Source organism: Aulostomus chinensis, chromosome 7 (assembly GCF_037954235.1).
Source record: "Aulostomus chinensis isolate RoL2024-O1b breed Wild chromosome 7, RoL_Achi_v1.0, whole genome shotgun sequence".
Classification (NCBI taxonomy): Eukaryota; Metazoa; Chordata; class Actinopteri; order Syngnathiformes; family Aulostomidae; genus Aulostomus; species Aulostomus chinensis.
Genome location: NC_141326.1, coordinates 15,888,925 through 15,911,347, shown reverse-complemented (window position 1 = coordinate 15,911,347; position 22,423 = coordinate 15,888,925). Strand labels below are relative to the sequence as shown.

The 22,423-nt window shown below is 42.0% G+C and overlaps 1 protein-coding gene across 7 annotated transcripts in view; it reads right to left on the bottom strand.

The window, feature by feature from the left end:
* magi2b (membrane associated guanylate kinase, WW and PDZ domain containing 2b) overlaps nucleotides 1-22,423 on the bottom strand; it is an 83,523-nt gene that overhangs the window by 26,833 nt on the left and 34,267 nt on the right. For 6 of the 7 annotated variants that reach the window (XM_086208739.1, XM_086208740.1, XM_086208734.1 and 3 more), the window contains exons 3-6: nucleotides 19,446-19,565; nucleotides 14,314-14,538; nucleotides 12,654-12,882; nucleotides 8,328-8,407 (exon numbers count right to left, since the gene is read on the bottom strand). In XM_086208739.1, the coding sequence (XP_086064865.1) occupies nucleotides 8,328-8,407; nucleotides 12,654-12,882; nucleotides 14,314-14,538; nucleotides 19,446-19,565 (654 nt within the window). Of the gene's footprint in view, nucleotides 1-8,327; nucleotides 8,408-12,653; nucleotides 12,883-14,313; nucleotides 14,539-19,445; nucleotides 19,566-19,977; nucleotides 20,207-22,423 lie in introns of those variants that run through there. The other variant, XM_086208738.1, reaches the window with a different exon arrangement.

Sequence of the window (22,423 nt, the reverse complement as noted above, 5' to 3'; positions counted from 1 at the left end):
GTCTGGAGGTGGGCATTTTCCACAGGGAGCCAGTTTCATACTCCCAAAGATGACAAAACATGAGTCACTGGGGATTTAAGTTGACCCTTCGCTTATTACTAAAACACACACACACACACACACACACACACACACACACACACACACACACACACACACACACACACACACACACACACACGATTCTTGTGGGGAATCATGATTAACATTCATTTATCCATATACACGCCCATCATAACTTAATGTCTAACTTTGACCTCAACCCTAAAGCCGCTTGATTTTTGAGAACCATCATTTTGGCCCATAAAAGCCTAACTTTGGACCCTACAATGTAGCAAAACAAGTGCGCACACACGCACACACACACACACACACACACACACACACATACACACATGCATGCACGCACGTAAGGTATCTAAAAAAGCACACAGCTACACACAATAATCTCAGTGGTGAAAGAGGAGGCCTGGGTGAGAAGAATAAAAGTAGGATAAAGAGAGAAGAATAAAAGTGGGATAAAGTGAGAAGAATAAAAGTGGGATAAAGTGAGAAGAATAAAACTGGGATAAAGTGAAGCAAAAGCCCCTTTACATGGAGTTGTTTCAATACCACACCAGTTTTAGCAATGCATCAGATACTGGGTAAATATGCAGGGACGCTATCAGCGAGTATGCAACATCTATGCAGCGATATGGTACCATATCATTTATCAGCCCTGAAAGTGGACCCCGCTACTACGTATTTAGCTCAGTTATCACTATCTGCACTAATATTTCACACAGGAAATCAATTCTGCTCTAAAAAAGAAGTCTCGGCCTACACAGGAAGTTGCACTGTCAATGACTGTTTTAGAGCAGCGAAGAAGAGTCGATTGATATGTAATTTTAGTTAGACAGAGCTCGCAAAATGCCACACTGTGGCAATATTTTACATTGGAAAATCTCTCCAATAAAACGGCACATATACCGTTTTATTGGACTCTGTGTACCGTTTTATTAGAAGTACGTTTATGTGTACAGTACCGAGGCCGTATTACTACCTCTCCTGTTGGCTCAGGGGCGGAATAATCTGACCATCTTGGGCGAGGTGCAACAGTGGTGAAGTATAGTATAGTATAAGAACGCGTAAGAGGGCGTGGAGTGGCAGCAGGGCGAGTGTAAAGGAGTGTTACAAGGCAGATATGAATGGAAAAGAGTTTGAAGGAAGTTCAGGTGTGATGCCTCCATCTTGTAACTTTGCATTGCATTCAGCTTCACATATGAGCTTACACCGATCAGATTCTCTGGGCCTAATCACAGCCACAGGTGAACAAGTAGGGATTTTCAAAACTGTCCTGTAAATTGTCTCAAAGTCACTGAAATTGAGGTTTTATTCGCAATTCTTCAAATCAAAGTCATTCAGATCAGAATAATGATAATTTTGCATAGTAATTTGTCTTGCTAAATCCGAATGTGGCTGCTTGTGTTTCGATCACATTTCATATCAACCAGCTTTTCCTGACTTTACTGACTGAAAAATTGATTTGTGGTAAATCAATAAATTCTCAATAATTTAGTAATTTAATTATCCTGACTATGTTATTTTTTGAAGTGTGTCCCTGAGACAAAGACGCAGCTTCATTCAAGAAGAAATGCTCAATTAATTAAAGTAATCCATCCTTGAAAATTAATATGTGATTGCCTGCAGAGAAATGTCACATTTTTGTTATTCAGTTGACCTGCACTCCCTAAAATTAGCAAGCAATTACTTTTTCATTAATTTCATAGATTAAAATGCCCCTAATTTCCCTTTATTTCTCAAACACTCCCATGGTATTTCCAGGAAAAGTCTTGTAAATTACAAGCAAACAATCAGTAAAATATCTACCTGAGAAATTAAAGCTTTTTTTTTTTTTAACCATGTTTATGCAGTCTGGAATCAATGGTAGTATTTTTCTCTATCACCAAAACTCATTGGCAATAATACTGAAATCTCTCAAACCCACGCACGCACACACATGCACACACGCACGCACACACACGCACACTCACAAATCCCCAACTCTATTATTTCTACAATTGTTTGGCCTGCATTTCATAGATACAGTGGCATCATTCCCGCACGCTGTAATGTAATTATGAACAGATTTGTGATCTTGATATCAATAATCCGTGTGTGAACGTGTGTTTACATGCACGCGCACGTGTGTGTGTGTGCTCTGGCTGCCAAGCATGCTGACTGTGCAGCCCAAGGTGAAAAGAGTGCACGCTGCAATTATCTTGGCTCTGCTTCGTTTGCTCAAACCGTCTGCGAAGCGCCACCATTACCTCGAACGACCCCTCTCATCCTCCAGGCAGAAAAGTCAGACAGATTCATACTTCAAACCACCTTAAATTCCCTCCCACCCTGTCCGTGAGCCACCTTAAATGCCTAACTCATCCACAAGTCGCTTGCCCTCCCCCTAAAGTAAAAGGGAGACAGTTTCCATGGAAACCACCAGTGCAAGTCTTTTTTTCCACGCCTGAGCTGAGGGCTCTGTCTTGTCTCTATTTCCTGCTGCTGAAATACACAGACAGAGTGTTTGTGTGTTTTTATGCACTCATACGAGTCTATATTTGCAGAGTGTGTGTGTGTTGTGTATTAGATGGCTGAATTGTGTTTGCATATTTCATTGCATGTCTGAATGAAACTCTCGTCATCTTTGATGTGAAATCAAACACCTCATCTTGAGTGTGTGTGTGTGTGTGTGTGTGTGTGTGTGTGTGTGTGTGTGTGTAGGCTATAGTAGGAGTACAGTGGTTGTGTGTTGGGCTGCTTGTTCATGTGTATGTGTGTATATTGGTGTCTCTCTTGAAATAAAGTGCTATTGTTATTCCTCAGCGTTAGATGACTCATCTTCCCTCTCTCACAAAGTCTCCCTGACTAACAAGCAGGCAGAAACAGATACATGAACTCATCTGCCTCAGGATGAAAAAATACTAACAATGAACTCAAGAATAAATGCAACTCAAGACAACCTATACATCTTAATAAAGGAGGAACAGAAACTACAGGTATTGCTGGAGCTCATAATCATTTTGTCACAGCTTCATCTGTCGACAATTATTTTTTAGTTATCCTTTTGATCGATAAAATGTCAGGAAACTTCATTAATTTTCAGTTGCTAAACTGCCGTATTAAATTTCCTACTTAAAACAAAATCAATCCGTGATTGCAACAAATTTATTTTTCAGAATGTTGATGTAGTGCAGCTATGAAGTGGGAAAGGTTTGAGCGCTCAAATGACAAAATGTTCGCCACCAGAAAAATCTGCTGTTTCTTCAGCAAAAGTAAATCGGTAACCAACCTCACAGCCCTCATGAAGGACATCAAATGACGCTCAGGAGGTTCACACGTCCGCTGGTATCTGTCAGCTGCAGCACTGATGTTTGGCGGCATTATTTAGCTTGTTAGAGACTAACTTTACATAGCTAAATAAACTAGACTCATGTCAAATTTACAACAACAAACCCCAAAGTATCATTTGGCAACACACCAGAGTTAATGAGTGCAACATAAATAAATAACTATTTAGGCTCAGTGACAGTAGATTTCTCATTTTCCAGCACAAACGCTTCCATGTTGATTGACATCAAACTTCTCGGAGTGTTTAAAAGCTTCTAGCTTTGTGCCTTGTGGGGAGCTTGACTTCTCTTTGTTGCTCATAAACAAACTATAACATCAAGAAACAAATGACAACAACAACATGTGAGGAGAATTAATGTTAACCAAATTCACCCAGAGGGAGACAGGAATGTTTGTATTATACATTGCTAAACCCTTAGCATAGCTAAAAACAAATAGCAATTATCACAACGTTGCAAATTAATTTTCTGTTGCTCGACAAATCAATTATTTGATTAAATCGTGCAGCCCTGTTATTGTGGGAGTGTAAATCTGAAGTTTGCGCAATATTTCCATACACTACATCGGCTCTGTAACAAGAGCAGCAGACAGATGGAGGGTCCTCGACCAGACATGACGGAGATATTAAATAAAAGTGATGCAACTCAGAGGAAATATTTTAGCAAAGCTCCATCAACACGTGAAAGGGGATGCACGCGCTTCAGCGCTCGCCACATCCAAACCCCTCTCCATCTCCATCTTTCTGATTTGTTCCCAACCCCGTCACCAGGGTGAAGCATCATTATACACGTCTGCAAAGTGCTGATATATATAATCAACTTTTCTGATGCGACAGCGTGTCACATTACAGTGTCACACAGCAGCACGATTAAATTCTCTCTTGGAAAATGGTTTATGATGCGTCAACGCTATGGCTAACGTCTGGTTAGATAAAGGCACAAAACACTTGTTTACCATCTTGGGTGAATCTCACAGCTGAAGACAGGAGCAGACATTTATTGTCAGAAATGTTGAATGTAATGTATTTTTGGTTTCAAAATGTTGAGATTTGATGCATCTGTGGTTCAAGGAGACATATAACATGTCAGTGTGGTGACTGAGCTACTTTCCCAAAAGTGCTTGCAAAAAAGCCCCGCTGTTCACCCCCCCCCCCCCCCCCACTGCTGCTCCACTTCTTTGCAATGCTCTATTTTGTAGTGTAATGTCTTATTTTGCCTTTCTCTTGGTTCCAGACAGGGTGACTTCAGCCTCAGTCAAGCTCTCTGCCTCTAAACGAAACAGAAGCAATCCATTTTGATCAACGGTTTCCTTTGAAAGCAGCACAGGGATTGAGTGTTTATCAAAAGCAAAATTGAAACAAACACTAGCAGTGATGTGAAGCTTGCCCTACTCTCTTCTCGTCTCGGGGAGATGTGAGTTTGCGTGAAGTAAAAAAGGGTTCGCCTGACAGAAAGACTGTACGCCAGCCAGATGTGAGGTGACAAGCCTTTGAACTCTGTAAGTCTGCCTTACCATATAGAACACGATGCACACATTAGTCGCAAAGTTGCTCATAGACATCAATACCAACAAACGTCACCTCACATTCACCCAAAAACACAGCATGGGAGCTGGAAGCTGGGAGGGAAGTGAAAGAGGATGCAGTCAAGAATGTAAAAGGAAAAATGAGTGAAAAAAAAGGAGCCAGGAAAGGAAGAAGCAACAACAGCGTTTCTAAAAGTGTGTCTGATTGTTCCCTGCCTCTGGCTGTCAGAAAGTGGGAAGTCCTTCTGGCGGATGGACAGCTACAAAAAAAAAAAAAAACAATAAAAAAACTCTCCTGTTCCGCTATTTGTTATTTCATTCACTCTCCTTGAATCATGCATCCATTATTTTATTACCCGAAACTACTGACCGTGAGAGGAGCCCACATCAGCCTCACGCAGCGGGTAAAGCACAGTTATTTTCACTCATGTCCTGAATTCGACAAATGAGGCTCCATTTGAAAGATTTCTCAACTCCTGGGTTATTGCAAACAAACAAACACAAAGACAACTGATGCAAATTTAAGCATTCCTCCCTACACATCTTTCAGGCCTGCCACTTTAAAGCTCTCGAGAGCAATCCTGAGTGAAACCCTTTTTCCAGAGAAAAAAGGATCTTAAGCAAAGGTTTGCATTTCAATGACAATGACCTGAAGCAACACCAGACAGAGTGACTTCAGAAAACCTCAGAGTCCTGGAGTGACCCACACAGCCACAATCCAGACAATGGCTGCACACGCGTCCAGCTTGGCTCAGCCTGAATGATTCTACCGAGAGGAATGACAGAAACCTCAGAGAGAATTATGTGCCGAGCTTGTAGGAACATTGATGAATGGATGCTGTGGTTTCTGCTAAAGATGCTTGAAGTCCAAGTCCTAAATTATACTTGTTTAATAACAGGGATACGCTGATTGACTTCATCTGTCCTGATAGCAATGTAGATACCTGGGCTGAAGGTATCAGCTGATACTGAGTAACAATCTGGAACCAATATGTAACTCATAACCTGCATGACTGACTGTGAGTCTGGCACCATCAAGCTTGGCTTTAACGTTGCTTTACAAACACCATAAAACAAAATCCATCCATCCATTTTCTTCTGCTTATTCTGTTAAGGGTTAAGGGGGGGGGGTTCTGAAAAAGACTGACATCAGATATCCATATTTTACTGGTCCCTATTCAATGAATCTAGAAAACATTCCCTGAAAAATAGAATTTGCGCTGTCATTTTGGATTATCATGCAAAGATAGATGGGAATAGAATCAGCCAACAAAATATGGCAGGCTGGAAAGCACTCAGGAGACATCTACAGCTGACAGACAAGACTTGTAACTTTGTATTAACTTCATATAATTCAAAACCCAAAATTTTGTACAGAGCCAGAAACAAAAGTTCTTGTATTAAACCAAAAAAATAAGCTATCAAAAAAACATTTCAGCTGACAGAAAGCTGGCGTCTGTGAAAACCAATCTTTGCTCTGCCAAGGTAAATCTGAACCTGTGTATGATTGTGAACTGACAAGTGTGTGTGTGTGTGTGTGTGTGTGTGTGTGTGTGTGTGTGTGTGTGTGTGTCTGTTGAGTGTGTGTGAGTGTGTCTGTGTAGACTGCCCGTGTGTGCACAGCTGAGCGTTGTTGTTAGAATTCTTGTCACAGTCTGGCCCTTTACTGACCAGAGTGAGAGAGAGAGAGAGAAGAGGGAAATTGAAGAGGGGATGAGAGAGGGTGAGGAGAGGAGTGGGAGGGCAAAGAGGAGACTGAAGGAAGGAGAACAGAGGAGAGGCAGGGAAGGTATTGATTCAGAGCTGGCTGTGGTGAGTCACATCACAACCTACAGTCCTTCTAGTTCCTAAGTGTCATCATCGCTGCTCATGTTTACATGGATAGAAATAAAAGAAGACAATATTTCAGTTACAGTGTTAACATGAGTGTCTTCCATCATATTCCATTTACAGTCCTGTTCACATGCCTCAGTCCACAGTACATCCTTACACACTACACTGGGGAACCATCCAGACTTTGGTTGAGACCTTCCTGTCATGTTGTGGCTACGGTACATTTGGAGTCTTTTCTTGCCAATTACTGCTTCCAGCCAAGTTCGTAGCACTCACCGGAAGTCAGCTGTAAAACAGTTGGACTGCGTGATACTATGAGAAACTCTAGTAGGACTTAGCTGTGTGGCTAAGTTATACACAATTCTACAAGGCACTAACGAAACTAAGGCTGGGACTCTGTCTTTATCCAGTTGTTGCTTACTAAAACTATGACATTATTGAGGTTATGAGAGTCAATTAGTGCTGTTTGAATGCCAGAGTACTGCTAAATCAGGTTAATATCAGAATATTACTGTGCACGTTAAGAAGCCACTGTTACGTCCCTCTGAACCACCACGAGACCGACGTTATAGTTTCCATAACTCGTGTAGATTCTTCTTCACCACAACAGGATGTTCATTTTATTCAATTAAAGAAAACACGTGATAAAACAGGACATGCTTCACTCTGTGGCTACCTCGTGACAGACAAGTCACTGCTGTGGGCTGAGCTCCGCCCTCTCGTCTATAGACCCAGACCAGAACTTCCAACGTAACCCTGTTATCGTTTTTGGTGATTTTAAACTTTCTTTGAGATTTAATTAAGAAGAGACCAAGTACATCTAACACCGATACAACTTGGTCCTCCAAACATATTCATTTTTTTTAATCACCATTTTAACCGGAATTTATATTTTGTCACATTGTTGCATATTTGTGTTGCGTTTATATGTGCTAAATGTACACATCCAGTGTGGCATAATAAATGAAGTTATTGTTTAATTGATAAACCTTCATTGTTCTAATCAGTAAATACCCATTAAATAGGCAGAAATCTGCTGGCTTCATGTTGCTACACGTGCCATGATTCTAGAACAATGCCTGGACCAATTCTGAGGCCCTTAAACAGTCCCTGTGTGTAAGCATTTGTTTGCAGAATGTTGCAACATTGTCAGTATTGCCCCGATATTGACAGCTGATGCACAACTTCTGATCACAAAACCAAAAATACAATTGGAGCGATTTAATATCTTCCTCCCTGCACGTCTTGTTCCCAAAAAAACAATCAACAGAGACTGAAATGGGAAGTTGAGTTTTCTTCTTGCTTTATGTCTGGATAAACAGCCCTCAAAAAACAAGAGACTGGAGACTAAAACACCTCTAACAACTGAGTGTTTGTGTGAGCAAATTGTGCTATTTTTCTCAAAGAGGGGAAAACATGCTGTAACAGTGAGTCAGGAAGAGGCAACACAGGTACACAAACAGCAGGAAATGCAGAGATGACACACAACAACAAACACACAGAGATACAAATGTAAAAAAAAAAAAAAAACAACAACAACAACAACAAGAGTGCGAGCACACAAACGGGTCACTCAGCCTCACCATCTTCCCTGCATTCTTCTGGCGGTTTCGCTTTCTTTGCGAGACGAGGATCCAGCCATGATGTCGTTTTGGTGTTGTGACTGGAGGAGAAGAAGAAGAGAGAGGGATGGTGAAGGCGATGAAGAGAGGGAACGTGGGACAGAGAGGCGACAGAGAGGAGTGTAAGTAACACTAATGACCTGTTGGTAATTGTGTGTGTGTGTCTGATAAGCAACATTAAGTTACATCAATTATTCAACGCCAAGTCCAGCGCTATTAAGTTTAGAACCGGAGCAAACATAAAGTGCAGGCCACCAGCAAAGACAGCAGCCCCCTCAAACTGTTAAACAAACCTCCAACCCAACCTCCGGGGATTTACGGACTCCTCTTTATTTCAGGAACAAGTTTCTTTCCCTATAGTGATTGAAATAAGCAAATATGCTTAATTCTGATTTAAACCCTGAACATTGATGCAATAGAATGATTTCATGTCAGAAATTATGATTTCATTATCATTTAGACTTCTGCCTCTCTGCTTACTGGACTCGTCCTCCTTCATACCTGGGAGGTAGGTGTCCCAGACAAGTTTGCAACAGCGGTGCAACATAAGAGCTTGTAGTATATTGGATACTGTGTGGGATTTGAATTATTTTTAATCCAAGAATCATCCCACATCACTCAGCAAGGAAGAGAAGACATACTGAAGAAATGTAGAAGTTGGATTGATTTGGAGCCGAACACACAGGTAATATTCTCATCTTACCTCACGACAATGTGCTTTTTTTTCCATTACTGTTCTTTTAGGCCTAAAGTACACATGTTGGGTGTGAATGACAGTGCAGTTATTGAAATAAATCTTAAAACTGAAGCCAAGACAGAATTTATTATTCTGTCTGTGGGCAAAAAGTGCAGGGAGCAGCTGCGAGGGTGTGTGTGTGTGTGTGTGTGTGTGATGGTAGTGTTGGTGGCAGGGGTGCGTGCGTGTGTGTGTGTGTGTGTGTGTGGGGGGGGGTTACGAATACCAGCCTGATTATTCTGGGAGGTCGTGACTCAAATAGCTTGAGAAGCACTGATGTGGAGGCCTGAGGAGATTCAACCTAACATTTTTGCAGGGATTCCCAAGAAAGTGATATTCGCAGGATCATTGTAAAATTCACTCTGTGATAGAACACAGCTCTCTGTTGTTAACAGGATGTTCCCACAGAATAAGAGTCAATCTGCAGAGAACCTCCAGTGATACAGCAATAATTACATGCATCCACTGCAGATGGTGTAATTACAGATGATTGGTAATAGGTGTTCCTCCTCTCTTATTCATCTTCTATTATATTTTGCAATTAAACTAGCAGAATTAAATTGCTTTATTAATGTCTATTATTCATAAATCCATCTATCCACTAACTGCTCACAGCAATAGGAGTGAGCATTGTGCGAGGGGTCATCATTCACGTTCACACTCTCTCATAAGAAACCCACAGCTACAAAGGGAGAACAGAGCCCACACAGGGAGACTGCCTCATGGGTCGGCTACCACATTCAACCTGTGCAATAAAGACAATCGTCCCTTTTGACTTCTTCCAGCTGAAACGCCTGATGTTGTCATCACTGATAAAGACAGTGCAGAAGTCACGATTCTGGGCGTAGGGTGCATTTTTGAGAAGCCAGATGCTACCTACTTTTAGAAGTAGAAACTACTCAGGGATACTACCATACAGCACAGGAACACATTAACTGTTAGCATTTACATTTGGAAGTCTATGCTATGTCCGTAGATTGGTAGACTCTGGCCTGCGGATGGCTAGTTTGCTAAAGCACTGATAATAGTGGTCAACACATCTGGAGGAGGCGCTGCTCCCTCCACCCACAGACCCAGACCAGATGTGTATGCTGTCTTGAGTGACCCATCGTATGTGCACCTACCGCATTTTGTTCCTACATGTGAACACAAATAAAGCTTTTCAGATGTGAATGGGGCAACATTGTTAAGCTTGATTAATAGAAGTGTGCCGGGTCTGTGCCGTGCAGCTCAACTCAACCATTTATCTCCTGCTCTTTGCTGAAAATAGGGAACATGTAAACAGTAGATTATTAATAATTATGAATATTGCTATCAATATCAAGTTAATATCAAACATTTTCTTGGACAGACATTACATAAAATATGTCTGTTTATATTTAACATTAATAAATACATAATCTTGCCGAATCTGTGCTTGTTAGCACTTGAACTGTAAATGTGCACAGCTGCTTGTTGGAAGAACAATAGATCACCAGCTGCTAGTAGCTGCAGTCCCACTGGCAGCATGGTTGCACTGCATTTGGACTAATTGACCCACAGAGGTGATTCATGCAGGCCAGCTCTCATCATTCTGCTCCTCCTCAGGCCTCATTAACAGCACTGAAGAGTCCAGTTGCTTTGTATCTTGAGTGAACGTAAAGCCTGGGATTCCTCCATGAAGTTCTCCACGCCAGTTAGTATTTCCTCTGCTCTCGTCTCCAGCTGGCCTCCTAGATCGTGAGCTGAATGTTGAAAAACTGCTAATGAGAGAGCGAAAGCCTTCTAGGATTTTCTGTTGATAGGCAAAGTCCCTATTTTACTTTGTTATTAGCTCATCTTCATTGCAGATGGGTAACTGAGCCGTCTAGCTGAAAATGTTGCTGTCTTTCTGTTTTTTTTCTCTTTCATCTTATTGCCTTTGTTTCTCTGGCAGATTCAAGCCATGTCAGCTCTGTGTCAACACTGGTCATTCAGAGACTTCCTTTTCTGGAGGATCACCATCTACTGTTCTCACAATGGAGATTCTGTTTGCCCCCTGTCCCTCTGAAGTTCAAGGCAGGCAACTTTTGCAGCATGTAGGATTTTCTCCTTTTCTTGGAGATCAGAAACTTGCCGACAAGTTTCACTCAGATTCAAGGTGGGCCAGCTAAGCATCCTCATTTTCTCCTGAGGATTTTCTCCTCCATCTACACTCGTTCGTTCAGATGTTCTAGGAGATGTTCATGTTCCACAGGGCTCCAATCTCAGCTAGTATTGTATTAGTCAGAGTCCAGTCGAGCATTAGTGGGATTTTCCTTCCACTCATTAATAATCTCGTTGTTGTGCAGCTCCTACAATGCTGACTTCAGCTGTTCAGTCTCCTTTTGTTTCCTCTTGCCGAGCGTCTTTATTTGAAGCAGCTTGGCAGCGTGGCTATGATGGAGGATCTTCATGTTCAAGCAAAGATCCGTTACTACTGCCTTCAGTTTCTCAGTTTTGGTCTCTTGTTTCTCTCTGAGGAATTTGAGCTGGGCAAGCTCAGCACTCATGTTTTTGTTCTGCTCACTCAAAATAGACTTCTTGTCTCCACGTTTCCTGGAAGTCTCATTCTTCTCCCTGATGCCCACCTTCTTGGACAGGAACTTTGAGAGGCGGGCCAATTCTTCCTGCAGTCTTTTTGTTCTCCTCCCTGATTTCAAGTTACTTCCAAGTAACATAACCACCGACTGGGGATTGAGCTCCTTCCACTGGTCATGACATTGGTGGAGCTCTTCCTGAGATTTGTGCTTGATTTTCATGCTTTTTCTCTCTGGCCCCCACCTCTTCTAAATCTATCTCAAGCACCCACATCTCTGATTCCATACTGCGCTCCTGACACTTCATGGAGTTGATTTCAACATTAACTTTTTGTGGAACCTCCCGTGGTGCAGGTATTTCTGCCCTTCTCCTGACACACCAAGGCTTCCTGTGAACCCCACAGAGGGTCACTGGTTTTACCTCAGGAGGTGCTTACTTGCTGTAATTTTGAGAAAATGAGACAAATGTTAAGGGCTCTACCCGTACAGTTCGTTTGATTTTGGGAGCTGTTAGCTTCCGGTTAAATATAGGTGGCTGGTTCTTTCTGCATCCTAGAGTCACAAAGAAGTGATGAAGCGGAGAAAAACTTCTTCGAGAGCTCGAGGCACCTATGTGTGAGTGCTTTTTGTAGGTATCACTTCAATGTTAGTGGAATTTTTTTCCCTCAAACCCCATCTGCCCTTAAACTAACTTGATTCCGCCTCGGCCTGAGCTCCACCCCTCCAGCAAATTTAATGAAAATCTGCCTGGTAATTTTTTCATAATCCTGCTAACACACTAACTAAGGAAGGAAAATAGCACCACCTCCTCGATGGGGATAGCTATGTTTTTAAAGTCGGTGTATTTGTGAGCTGCTTTCAGTTGGATTTATCCTTTTCAAGTGTTTTTTTTTTCTCCTTATGTCAGAAATGTAACCTTCTGTGACTCTACAGATAAACGGGAACACGCTGTTCTTTGAGGCTAAAATCCTCCCTCCATGGGTCAAAGTAAATATATTCATGTTTTTCTCTTACTCTATGAAGTAAACCTCCCCCTTCTCGGTGTAGGCCATCTCCCAGTTGTCAGGGAGAGGACCCAGCTCTTCCTCATCTACGTCTGGGACTTTGGTGGGGGATTTCGAGGGAGATTTCGGGGCCTCCTCTCCCTCGGTGGGCGGCTCAGTGGAGGCTGGGGCCTGGCTGGAAGCTTCAACAGGGACCTCCCCAGAGGCATCTGTGCTCTTGTCCTCATGTTCACTGGACTCTGTGAAGCATGTACACACACACACACACACACACACACACACACACACACACACACACACACACACACACGCACACACAAGGTTACTTTCAAATTTACTCCTCCTCTTTCCCATTTCCACACAATTCTGACCTTCTGTGGCCACAAACACACACACTCTCTCTCTCACACACACACACACACACACACACACACACACACACACACACACACACACGGCATGCATGATGAGTCAGAGCCAAGCCACTGCAGAGCTATGAACCCCCAGGAGAGAGAGAGAGAGCAAGAGGGAAAGAGGGGGGGGGGGGCAGAAGGGACGGGGGTCTGAGGACAACAAGCATGAGGAGGAAACAACATGGGGATGTCAGAAACAGAGAAACTGGGAAAGACAGAGACTTCAGGGGTCAGAATGAGTCAGAGACACAAGGAGAGGGTTTTTAGAGTGAAGAGAAAAGCTGGTGGCATTTAAGTCAGTGGATGAGTTGCACATGACGGACGAGAGGATTACTAAACTATGTGATACTCAAATTTTTGTTTATCTTAAAATAAACCCATTACAAGCAAAGGTTTTGTATCAAACTTCTAATTCGTCCAAATCGTTGCTATTGTTTGGCTGTGATGTGTGGAAGCATGTATAAAACATTTACCTGATCAATGCCGTTTTTTTTTTCGGTGACAGTTAAAGGACAAAAGTAGAAGTAAAAATAGCACATCATATGACAGTAATAGAATAATGTAGAAAAAATACAACAACCCAGACTGCAAAGAGACAAGGGACAGGGAAGAAAGAGACATGAGGAGAGGTCAGAAGAAAGGATGGTAAAGGAGGAGAGGACAGATGGAGTATTAATAGAAACAAGGACAAAGGCCAGTGGCAGGACAGCGAAGATGCAGTGATGAGGGGACAGAGAGAGAGAGAGAGAGAGAGAGAGAAAGAGAGAGAGAGAGACGGCGGTTTGAAGCCAAAATGAGCCTCAGAACAACATTAATAGTGGAGACGTTCAGGTGCCCTTGAGCTTTCTGTTACATAAGGTTATTGACACCCTGTGCAGCCCACACAGATGCAAGCAGAGTGTGTTAATGTCTGTGATCACTGGTCAGGGTACAGTTGAAGCCAGATTTATAGCCATCTGCACCGCCTAGACATATAAAGTACAAAAATGAAACTGAGCTCAAGGAGAAAACAGACTCCTTATTTATCCATAAGGGAAAATAAAAAAGTATAATAACGTTTGAGTCTTATTCAATCCGATCAACGAGAGGCAGTAAATAACCCATATGAGAGAGTGCGGGCCGTCAAACCAGATTTTGTCTCCCTCTAAATGTGATGTTATTAAAGGACTATGGTCGTGACACTTGTGAAATGGGATCTAATTTCAGTTGAGCAAATGAAATATGTTGTACAAAAACATCAAAACCATCCTACAGTACCTGGTGTAATGGCCACTCCGTTGCCGTTGACAACCGGGCTCTCCTCTTCTTCCTCCTCAGGCGGCTCCAAGCTGGCACGCTGCTCCATGTTGCTGACTGACTGGTTCCTCTTCCTCTTGCCCTGGGCGCTGGGCCGGGCTCCAGGCAGCAGGGCCTCACTCACATTCAGAGGAGGGGCTGCAGGGGACGGCTCCGCTGGAGGTTTCGGGGTGCCGTAGAAGTTATCTGAGGGCCACAACAGCATTTGTGTCAGGGGCCACACGTGCAGTACTGCTACTGCAGTCTACAAAAATAAATGTCTTTGAAAATGTGATCGCAGGTTGACTAACAGAGATGCTGTTCTGACTGGGAGCTGATCGTTCTGAAGTAATGGATCGGTTTTCTGCATTCTCACTCCGAGATGAAGACGTTTCCACAAGACACAAGCGTTAGCATGTGTAGCAGTCATGTATTGATGAAAGAGGAACACTGAGTCAACGCGGACTCTTTCAGATTCCATCAAAGTCGGGTTGGGCACGTGTGGCAAGACAGTTGAGGCGGTCAAAATATAGATTAATATTAAATGTCATTTAACAATGAAATCGTCCTGTGGTTTTTCTAGAATTGAGAATTGTGATACACGAATTTGCAAATACAGGGTCATACTTTTCACAAAAAATATTTGTGAAAAGTCATTAACACAAAGACCAAAGAGACATCGACATGTGAATTTCTATAGTTGAGCAGACATTGGGATACTTAAAAACACCTTGTTTATGGTGATATTAGTTTTTTTCCATATTGATCAATCCTACCGTTCTATAAATCCCAAAGTATCCCCTTCCACACTGATTTTTGTGTTGAACGCCATTTTCATTTTGCGTCTACATTAAAGGACCATGCCAATTTTTCCGGAAATATGCTGATTATCCAACATTTTCAGAGCCAGGCTATCAGATAGATACAGGCCGACAGGCAAGAACCATTTTGGATGACTTTTGAGACATCTCTTTCTCCTGACACCCTGCTAGCATCGACTGCAGCTAACCTGACTAGCAGTCAGGTGTCTGATGGAGGTCTGTTAACGTAAACATACCACACACACACACACACACACACACACAGAGGAGAGAAGAGTCTCTATCTGCTTGTCTGGCTCTAATCATGATGGATACTAAACACATTCCCCAAAAAGTTAGCATGTTCCTTTAAGCTTGCCCACTCACATGTTTACTTGCTCTCAAAGCCCAAACCAGCATCATTACCCTAAAAAACAACAACTGCCCTTTGGACTGAAGTCAAACTGTGCGCTACGTGTAACATTGTGAATGCAGTAATGTGAGCAAGCTGAAGTTCAAATAATGGCCTCATTTCTCATTTGTCATCGTCTCCCTAAAAGCAGATAACGCCTCTAATGGGTTTGGGGTGAGACTTCAGCTTCTACTGACAGGAAAAAGAAAGGGTGCATTTCCTGAGTTAAAAAAGCAAACATAATATAAATATGTTTCAAAGGCATTTTTATGATGTCTAAATGCTTGGATGATTAAGAGAGAGCTGTCACTGCCCTTATACATTATTTCATAGCGTAATAGGAACTCTGGCTCCAATTCGGATGTCTTATTACAAACTATATCTGCATTATAGACCATTATCTATTATTTTGTTTATTGTCTGTCTATTATCTTCATTTCTATTAAAATGGTCACTTTTATTAAACACACTTACAGCCACAACTCCACGTACAACAGCCTTTTCGAGGTGCTTGTACGATTGCACGACTCAGCAAACCACTTACGTTAAATAAATTTGAAGAAAACATTATATTTGATATTTTAAAAGAAGACAAAGGCTCCCAGTCGTTACACTACGCGTGTGGAATAGCTTAGCAGGTAAAAACAGACGCACACATGTGATTAAATGGTTTCCAAAGCTGCACACCACCAGCTGCTCTGTATTAAAAGAGACCTTGACTGCGTCATTCCACCCATGTAGGTGCAAGCGGCTTTGTTCCGAGGCAAAAGCATCAGAATAAAAACATCCAACCACAAAAATAGCAGTGACCCTCTTCAGTGCTGGTAAAAAAAAAGAGGAAGTTGGAGAGAAGAGGAAAGACCTGAAGGATTTCAGGGTACCGTATTTATACACCTTTAAGTTTCTGATTGACATCGCTGCCTCTGGGATTTTATGGCTTTTCATAATTTCTTGTCGCTACGAACATTTATATCTTTTCCACATATTATCTGCTCTTAAACCACAACAAGGTTTTATTACTCTTAAGGAAATGTAGCAGTGATTTAATATTGAGCGAGAGGCAAATATGTTATTTTATAATCCCTCCAAGTGGAAAAAATAATGGCAGCCTCACAAAGAGGAAACTTGGAGAGGACATGGGCACTGGGATGAGACAACAGCTGAGCAAAGACTAAGGAAGAAGACAACAATGGAGGACAAAAGGAGGATCAGCACTAAAGAGTCCACAGACATCAGTTTACTTTCATCCCAGCAGGAGCAGGGAGCAGGAACAGCTCTTTCACAGACGTTTCACCAGAACACACTTACACTGCTGTTCACCAAACGCAATATCACCTAAATGAAAATGTTCACACACACACACACACACACACACACACACACACACACACACACACACACACACGCAGTATGAAACTGCTCCAACGTGTGAAAGCTGAAGACATGATTTACAGAAAGAAAGACAGCTTTAACGAATGATGAATCACAATGTGGGGAGGTATAGAGCAGACATACACTACATCCTGATACCTTTATGGCTTACTTTTAAACAATCATATCAGGTTATTTCAATGCGACAGTGCTTCAAATTCGCCGTTCAACTAATCCTGCTCAGACACAGAATTCTGGCAGCCAGAGACGTAAATCAGAGCACAAGAAGAGGAGAATCAGAGTTTTAATGCTGAAATGGGCATAGTTTTTAATGAAATTCTGCATTAGAACAGGAGAATTATAATTAGTTGCAGTCTGCTATCACAACTCTCCATAACTAAGAGTCCAGAGTTGACCCCCAAACCAACAAAATCCAAAATCAGAAGAGAAAAACAAGGTTAACAACATCAAAAACTGGCTAGAACGCAACAACACCAAATGTCATGCTACTGGATGGTAAAGCCAGGTGTATTAATGAACATTGATCGTGGCCCTGTTCCATCTAGGCGGACCAGGGCTCTGGTACTGTGCTGCTGGCTCACTGGAATGGCTGGAACACTGACTAGAGTGGGACTGTAATCAATGTTCAATCAATAACACCTGTGTTTACGCTGCTATGACACATGAAAATGGCCTTTAGCCATTTAAAAATGATCCATCGTAGATGATTCTTGATATTTGGAATCATACAGTAAGACACATGAGGCATTTAATTGACAGGTTATTTACTATACCTTCAACCAACTGTGAAATACCAATTCTCGCTTTCTCAGATCATGAACCCTTCTTTTCACGGTTTACTTGAGGAGTAAAAATATGAATCCTCTGTTTTTATTTTTGGCCTTCAAAAAGAGGCGCAGTATCTTATCTAAGCTGAAGATTCTGAGGGCGGGATAGATTGAGGGATTTGGAGGTGACTTTGACAGCGAAGAAGTGAAGGAGGAGCGCACTGGAAGGGGTCCATACGGCCTCAATCTCTGCCAGCGTGGCCTCATTCATTTCAAGGTGCTGCGTCACCTCCATTTCTCTCAACAAATGCTCCTATAAAGGCGACAGATGCAGACTTTCACCTACCTCTCTGACACACTCGAATCTAATCCCTCCATTTATGGGAGCTCATTCTTCAAAGCACTGACTAAAAATTGTAATTCAGATGGATCCCATGACAGCTATTTTTGGTGTCGTCAGGGAGAAAAATAATAATCTTTATTGATAATGCAGAGTTGAAGGCTGAGATTCACAAAACTTAGAATCCGTTACGATATTCAGAAGATGTCAAAAACATTTATGGATTAGTAAAGTTTTCCCAACAACCCTCCGGAGTGCAACTCCAAATGTATTTATTTTTCACTTTTGTAGGTTTTTAATGCTTCTTTTGTCAAAATTTTCATCTTGTTTTTTTTAATGGCTGACAAAAAAGGTGGTCCCTTGATGCTGAACGCTCCTGGTTTCTGATCAGCTCAGTATCTACCTCCAGCTCAGACTGAGCTCATATCATCACCACTCAGGATAATGTCTGATTTTGGCCTCTTTCTCCTTATTTTTGTGTCCTTATTTCCTGTGTCTCTTATTTTAATGTGTGCTGCAGCACCTCCAGTGCAGCCATCCGGAAAGAGACAACCTCCCCCGGTGGGCAGAAGTAAGAGAAACATACACTGTAAACACGAAGACGCACAATTGTGACGTACTAAAAAGGAAACACACAAGCGTACATGAGCACAAATCCCTCCTATACACACACATAATTTGTGTGAGTGTATGTCAGCCACACATGCTCACAAAAGTCGCTCCTGGGCAAATGAACCAGCGGGTCGCCCATCTGTAGCTGTATCCCTGACAGCGTAGCAAAGCAGATACACAATTGACATGCCTTGGATCTCTCTTGTTCTCACACACACACACACACACACACACACACACACACACACACACACACACACACACACACACACACACACCAACAGAATCATGCACAAACAAACTCACTGACGGGTTTTCATCACTTACACGACTTACATTCATTGCTGTAAACTTCCCATAACACCACCGGCCTGACTCTAACCTCATTTTCACCCTAAGATCTATCACTCTGATTCCATTCTAACCTTGAATGAGTCTCAGATGTGAGGGCAGACTGACAAGTCGGCACCGTGATGGTTTTAAAACTGCAATAAGTCCTCTCACCCATCCTGAAGTATTCAACCAGCCTTTCAACGACCCCAAGAGGAATCTCTAATGCACCCCTCACTGCAAAACACTAATTGAGTTTACTTAAGCTGTTTGTAAGAGCATCACTTGACACACCAGATCCATCATGAGCATCTATACTGTAGCGCGGCTCACATTTAAAAACAGCAGAATAGCTTTAGTGAAAGATGTGCTCCCATTTTTTGCTCCCCAAGCACCTGTACTTGTCTCGCGGATACAAAATGCTTCCCTGCGCAGCGGCCACAACGATCCCCCAAGCTCACCTTCATAGGTTCCACTCTCTAGTAAGGCTCCGCTTTGCTCCAGTTCCATAAAACGCTCCACACTCACAAAGTTGTAGTCCACCCCCGGCACCTCCCCCTCCTTAGGCTGCCTGGTTGTACCTGTAGAAAGAAAGAGATGGGGAGGTCATCAGAGCCAAACAGGGTACTTGAGAAGAAAAGGCAGGAAGGCAGAGAAAGAGAGGGTACAGAGTGTATGAGAGGAAGTAGGAGGGAGACGGGAAATGGAACAGAAGAGGCTGAGTGAGGAGTCATCAGTTGTGATAGCCAAATCCATTCACACAATTGTGTGTGAGTGACAGTGATAGACTGAGACTGAGCTGGAGAGGAGCAGGGAACGCATGTTCAAACAGCAAACCGACATCATTCATTCCCTACAAGCCGATCCGCTGCCATTTCATTAATGAGTCAATCAATACGCCACTTTTACCAAACATAACTCAGACCTCCTCAAACAGCACACACCACTGCACACACTGCAATGACAACAGCAATACAGAGGCGCAGCACATACAACAATGGGGGCCCTCCGAAATCACAGATGGAGGTCTGGACTGGCGCTGCTGCGGCGGTGGCTCGGCTGGACTGCGTGATGGCAGTTAATGGCAGTTTGGAGTTTAATGAAGTGCTGCGTTTGTGCCTCTGCCAACTCAACTGGGAGCTCCGATCAGCGACGTCCACTGCTCTTGATTCCTGCTCACCATCGATCATCAGTTCGATCATCGGGCCCATACAGCCGGGTGGAGACTTGCAATCTGACGTGTCTGGTTTTATTACTGAAAAGGTGATGGTGGCACTCTCACAGCTGTATGGACGAGGGTGTGAGATGTTAAAACAGCAGTTGGTGGATGGGCAGTGTTCACACGTACGGCACAAACGCACACACGCATGCTACGCTAACAGTGTGGGGTTTGGTCGCCTTGGTGAGAGCAGGATCCCTTCACTCTCCCTGAACTGTGATATCTTAACCATTAAATCTCTATTGATTGTCTGTCACCACATTGTTCCTGCATCCACTGAACCTTCAACACTGTTTTTACGCCATCACTGTATGTGTGTGATAGAGAGAGAGAGAGAGAGAGAGATAGACAGATAGATAGATAGATAGACAGAAAGATAGACAAATAGATAGATAGACAGATAGATAGATAGACAGATAGACAAATAGATAGATAGATAGTTAGATAGACAGATAGATAGATAGATAGACAGATAGATAGACAAATAGATAGATAGATAGATAGATAGATAGATAGATAGATAGATAGATAGATAGACAGATAGATGATAAATAGATAGATAGATAGATAGATAGATAGATAGATAGATAGATAGACAGATAGATGATAGATGGATAGATAGATGGATAGATAGATAGTTAGATAGAGAGATAGATAGATAGATAGATAGATAGATAGATAGACAGATAGATGGATAGATAGACAGATAGATAGATAGATAGTTAGACAGATAGATAGATAGATAGATAGATAGATAGATAGATAGATAGATAGATAGACAGATAGATAGATAGATAGAGATAAAGCGTGTGTGTACTCAGAGCTGATTATTGCTAATTAATTGTTTTGTAAACTTTAAGTATGTCTTCCCAAGTAAACTTCATGTAGCAAGTATACCAATATCAGTGTAGTAGTAGTAGTGTATTTGTATTCATTCCACTTCAATACATATTGACGTCAATATAAACATGAAAGTGTATCTTTACATTACTGCAGTGTAAAAGACGTAAATTTAGATACATAATTAGTTTACTACCTATATATTTTTAGCCCATTAACTCATGAAAATATGAAAACTGCAAGTAAAAACAAAGCTGTACCTTGTTTATATGGTAATCTCTGTCCAGTTTTCAGGTTTTCATAAGTATGTAGTACGAGGTATAAAGTAGTCAAGTAGCTGTTTTTCAGACACTTTATGTTTTTATTTGGTAGAGACAGAAAATGTGAGGAATAACTTGCAGTGTACTCATGGGCCAGGGGGGAATTGACAGCGAGTATTCTTAACTGTACTGCAAGTGAATTTAAAGGTTTACTGCTACTTCGATCACAAGTATTGGTTTATGTAAGTATATTTTTACAATGGCAAAAAATATTCATTTCAACAAGTAAATCCTGATTGGAGAATGTTGTACGACTACAGAACAACCACTGTGCTCGACTGGTGTTTATAATAGGTCTGAGCCACACTTTCACTTCATTTTTACAATGCAGTATTTATACAGAACATAAACCTTCTTGATAAGGCAGGAAGACTTCATCAGTTTACTTTACTGCTTGCTACTCTACGAGTATAATTTGGTAGTTTAACCCTCAAAAAAAGGTAAACTACTGCCCTACTTTTAGTTCCAAAGAGGTGAACTGTAAGCATACTGGAGTAATTTTAAGGGTAAGGCACTGTAATTCGACACTGCTACAGTTATGGTTGTGTGTGCGTGTGTGTGTGTGTAAGTGTGTATCACCGTTTAAACTGTTTGATGCACTCTGACTCTGATCACCAAATGCCTCTTTCATCGCTACTGCTGTCAGATGTGTTACCAGAAGTAATTATAGAGTAAACGCACATTCCTGAGAGATTCCAGGAAGCTTCAGTATCTCTCATGACCTGAAACAGATTTGAATCCTCTATACGGTCTGTTTTTTTGACCCGTAGACACACAAATACGTTTCTAATAAGCTGAAAAAGCAGCAGGCCTGCTTGCAGCTGTCTGTGAGCTGGTGTAGGCCTGCAGATTTGTCCGACTGATATTTGGCAGCCTTGAACATGTTCACAAACTGACTGATGACAACTGGCAGGCCTAGCAAGAAGAAAATATGAAAGACAGCAAAACAGATAGCCTGATAAATATAATTCTTGATATCAAAGAAGGTATCTCGCTGAAAATACTTGAATCCAGAGTACTTGTAGTACTCTGACAATCTGTGTCATCTTCATTAGTCCAT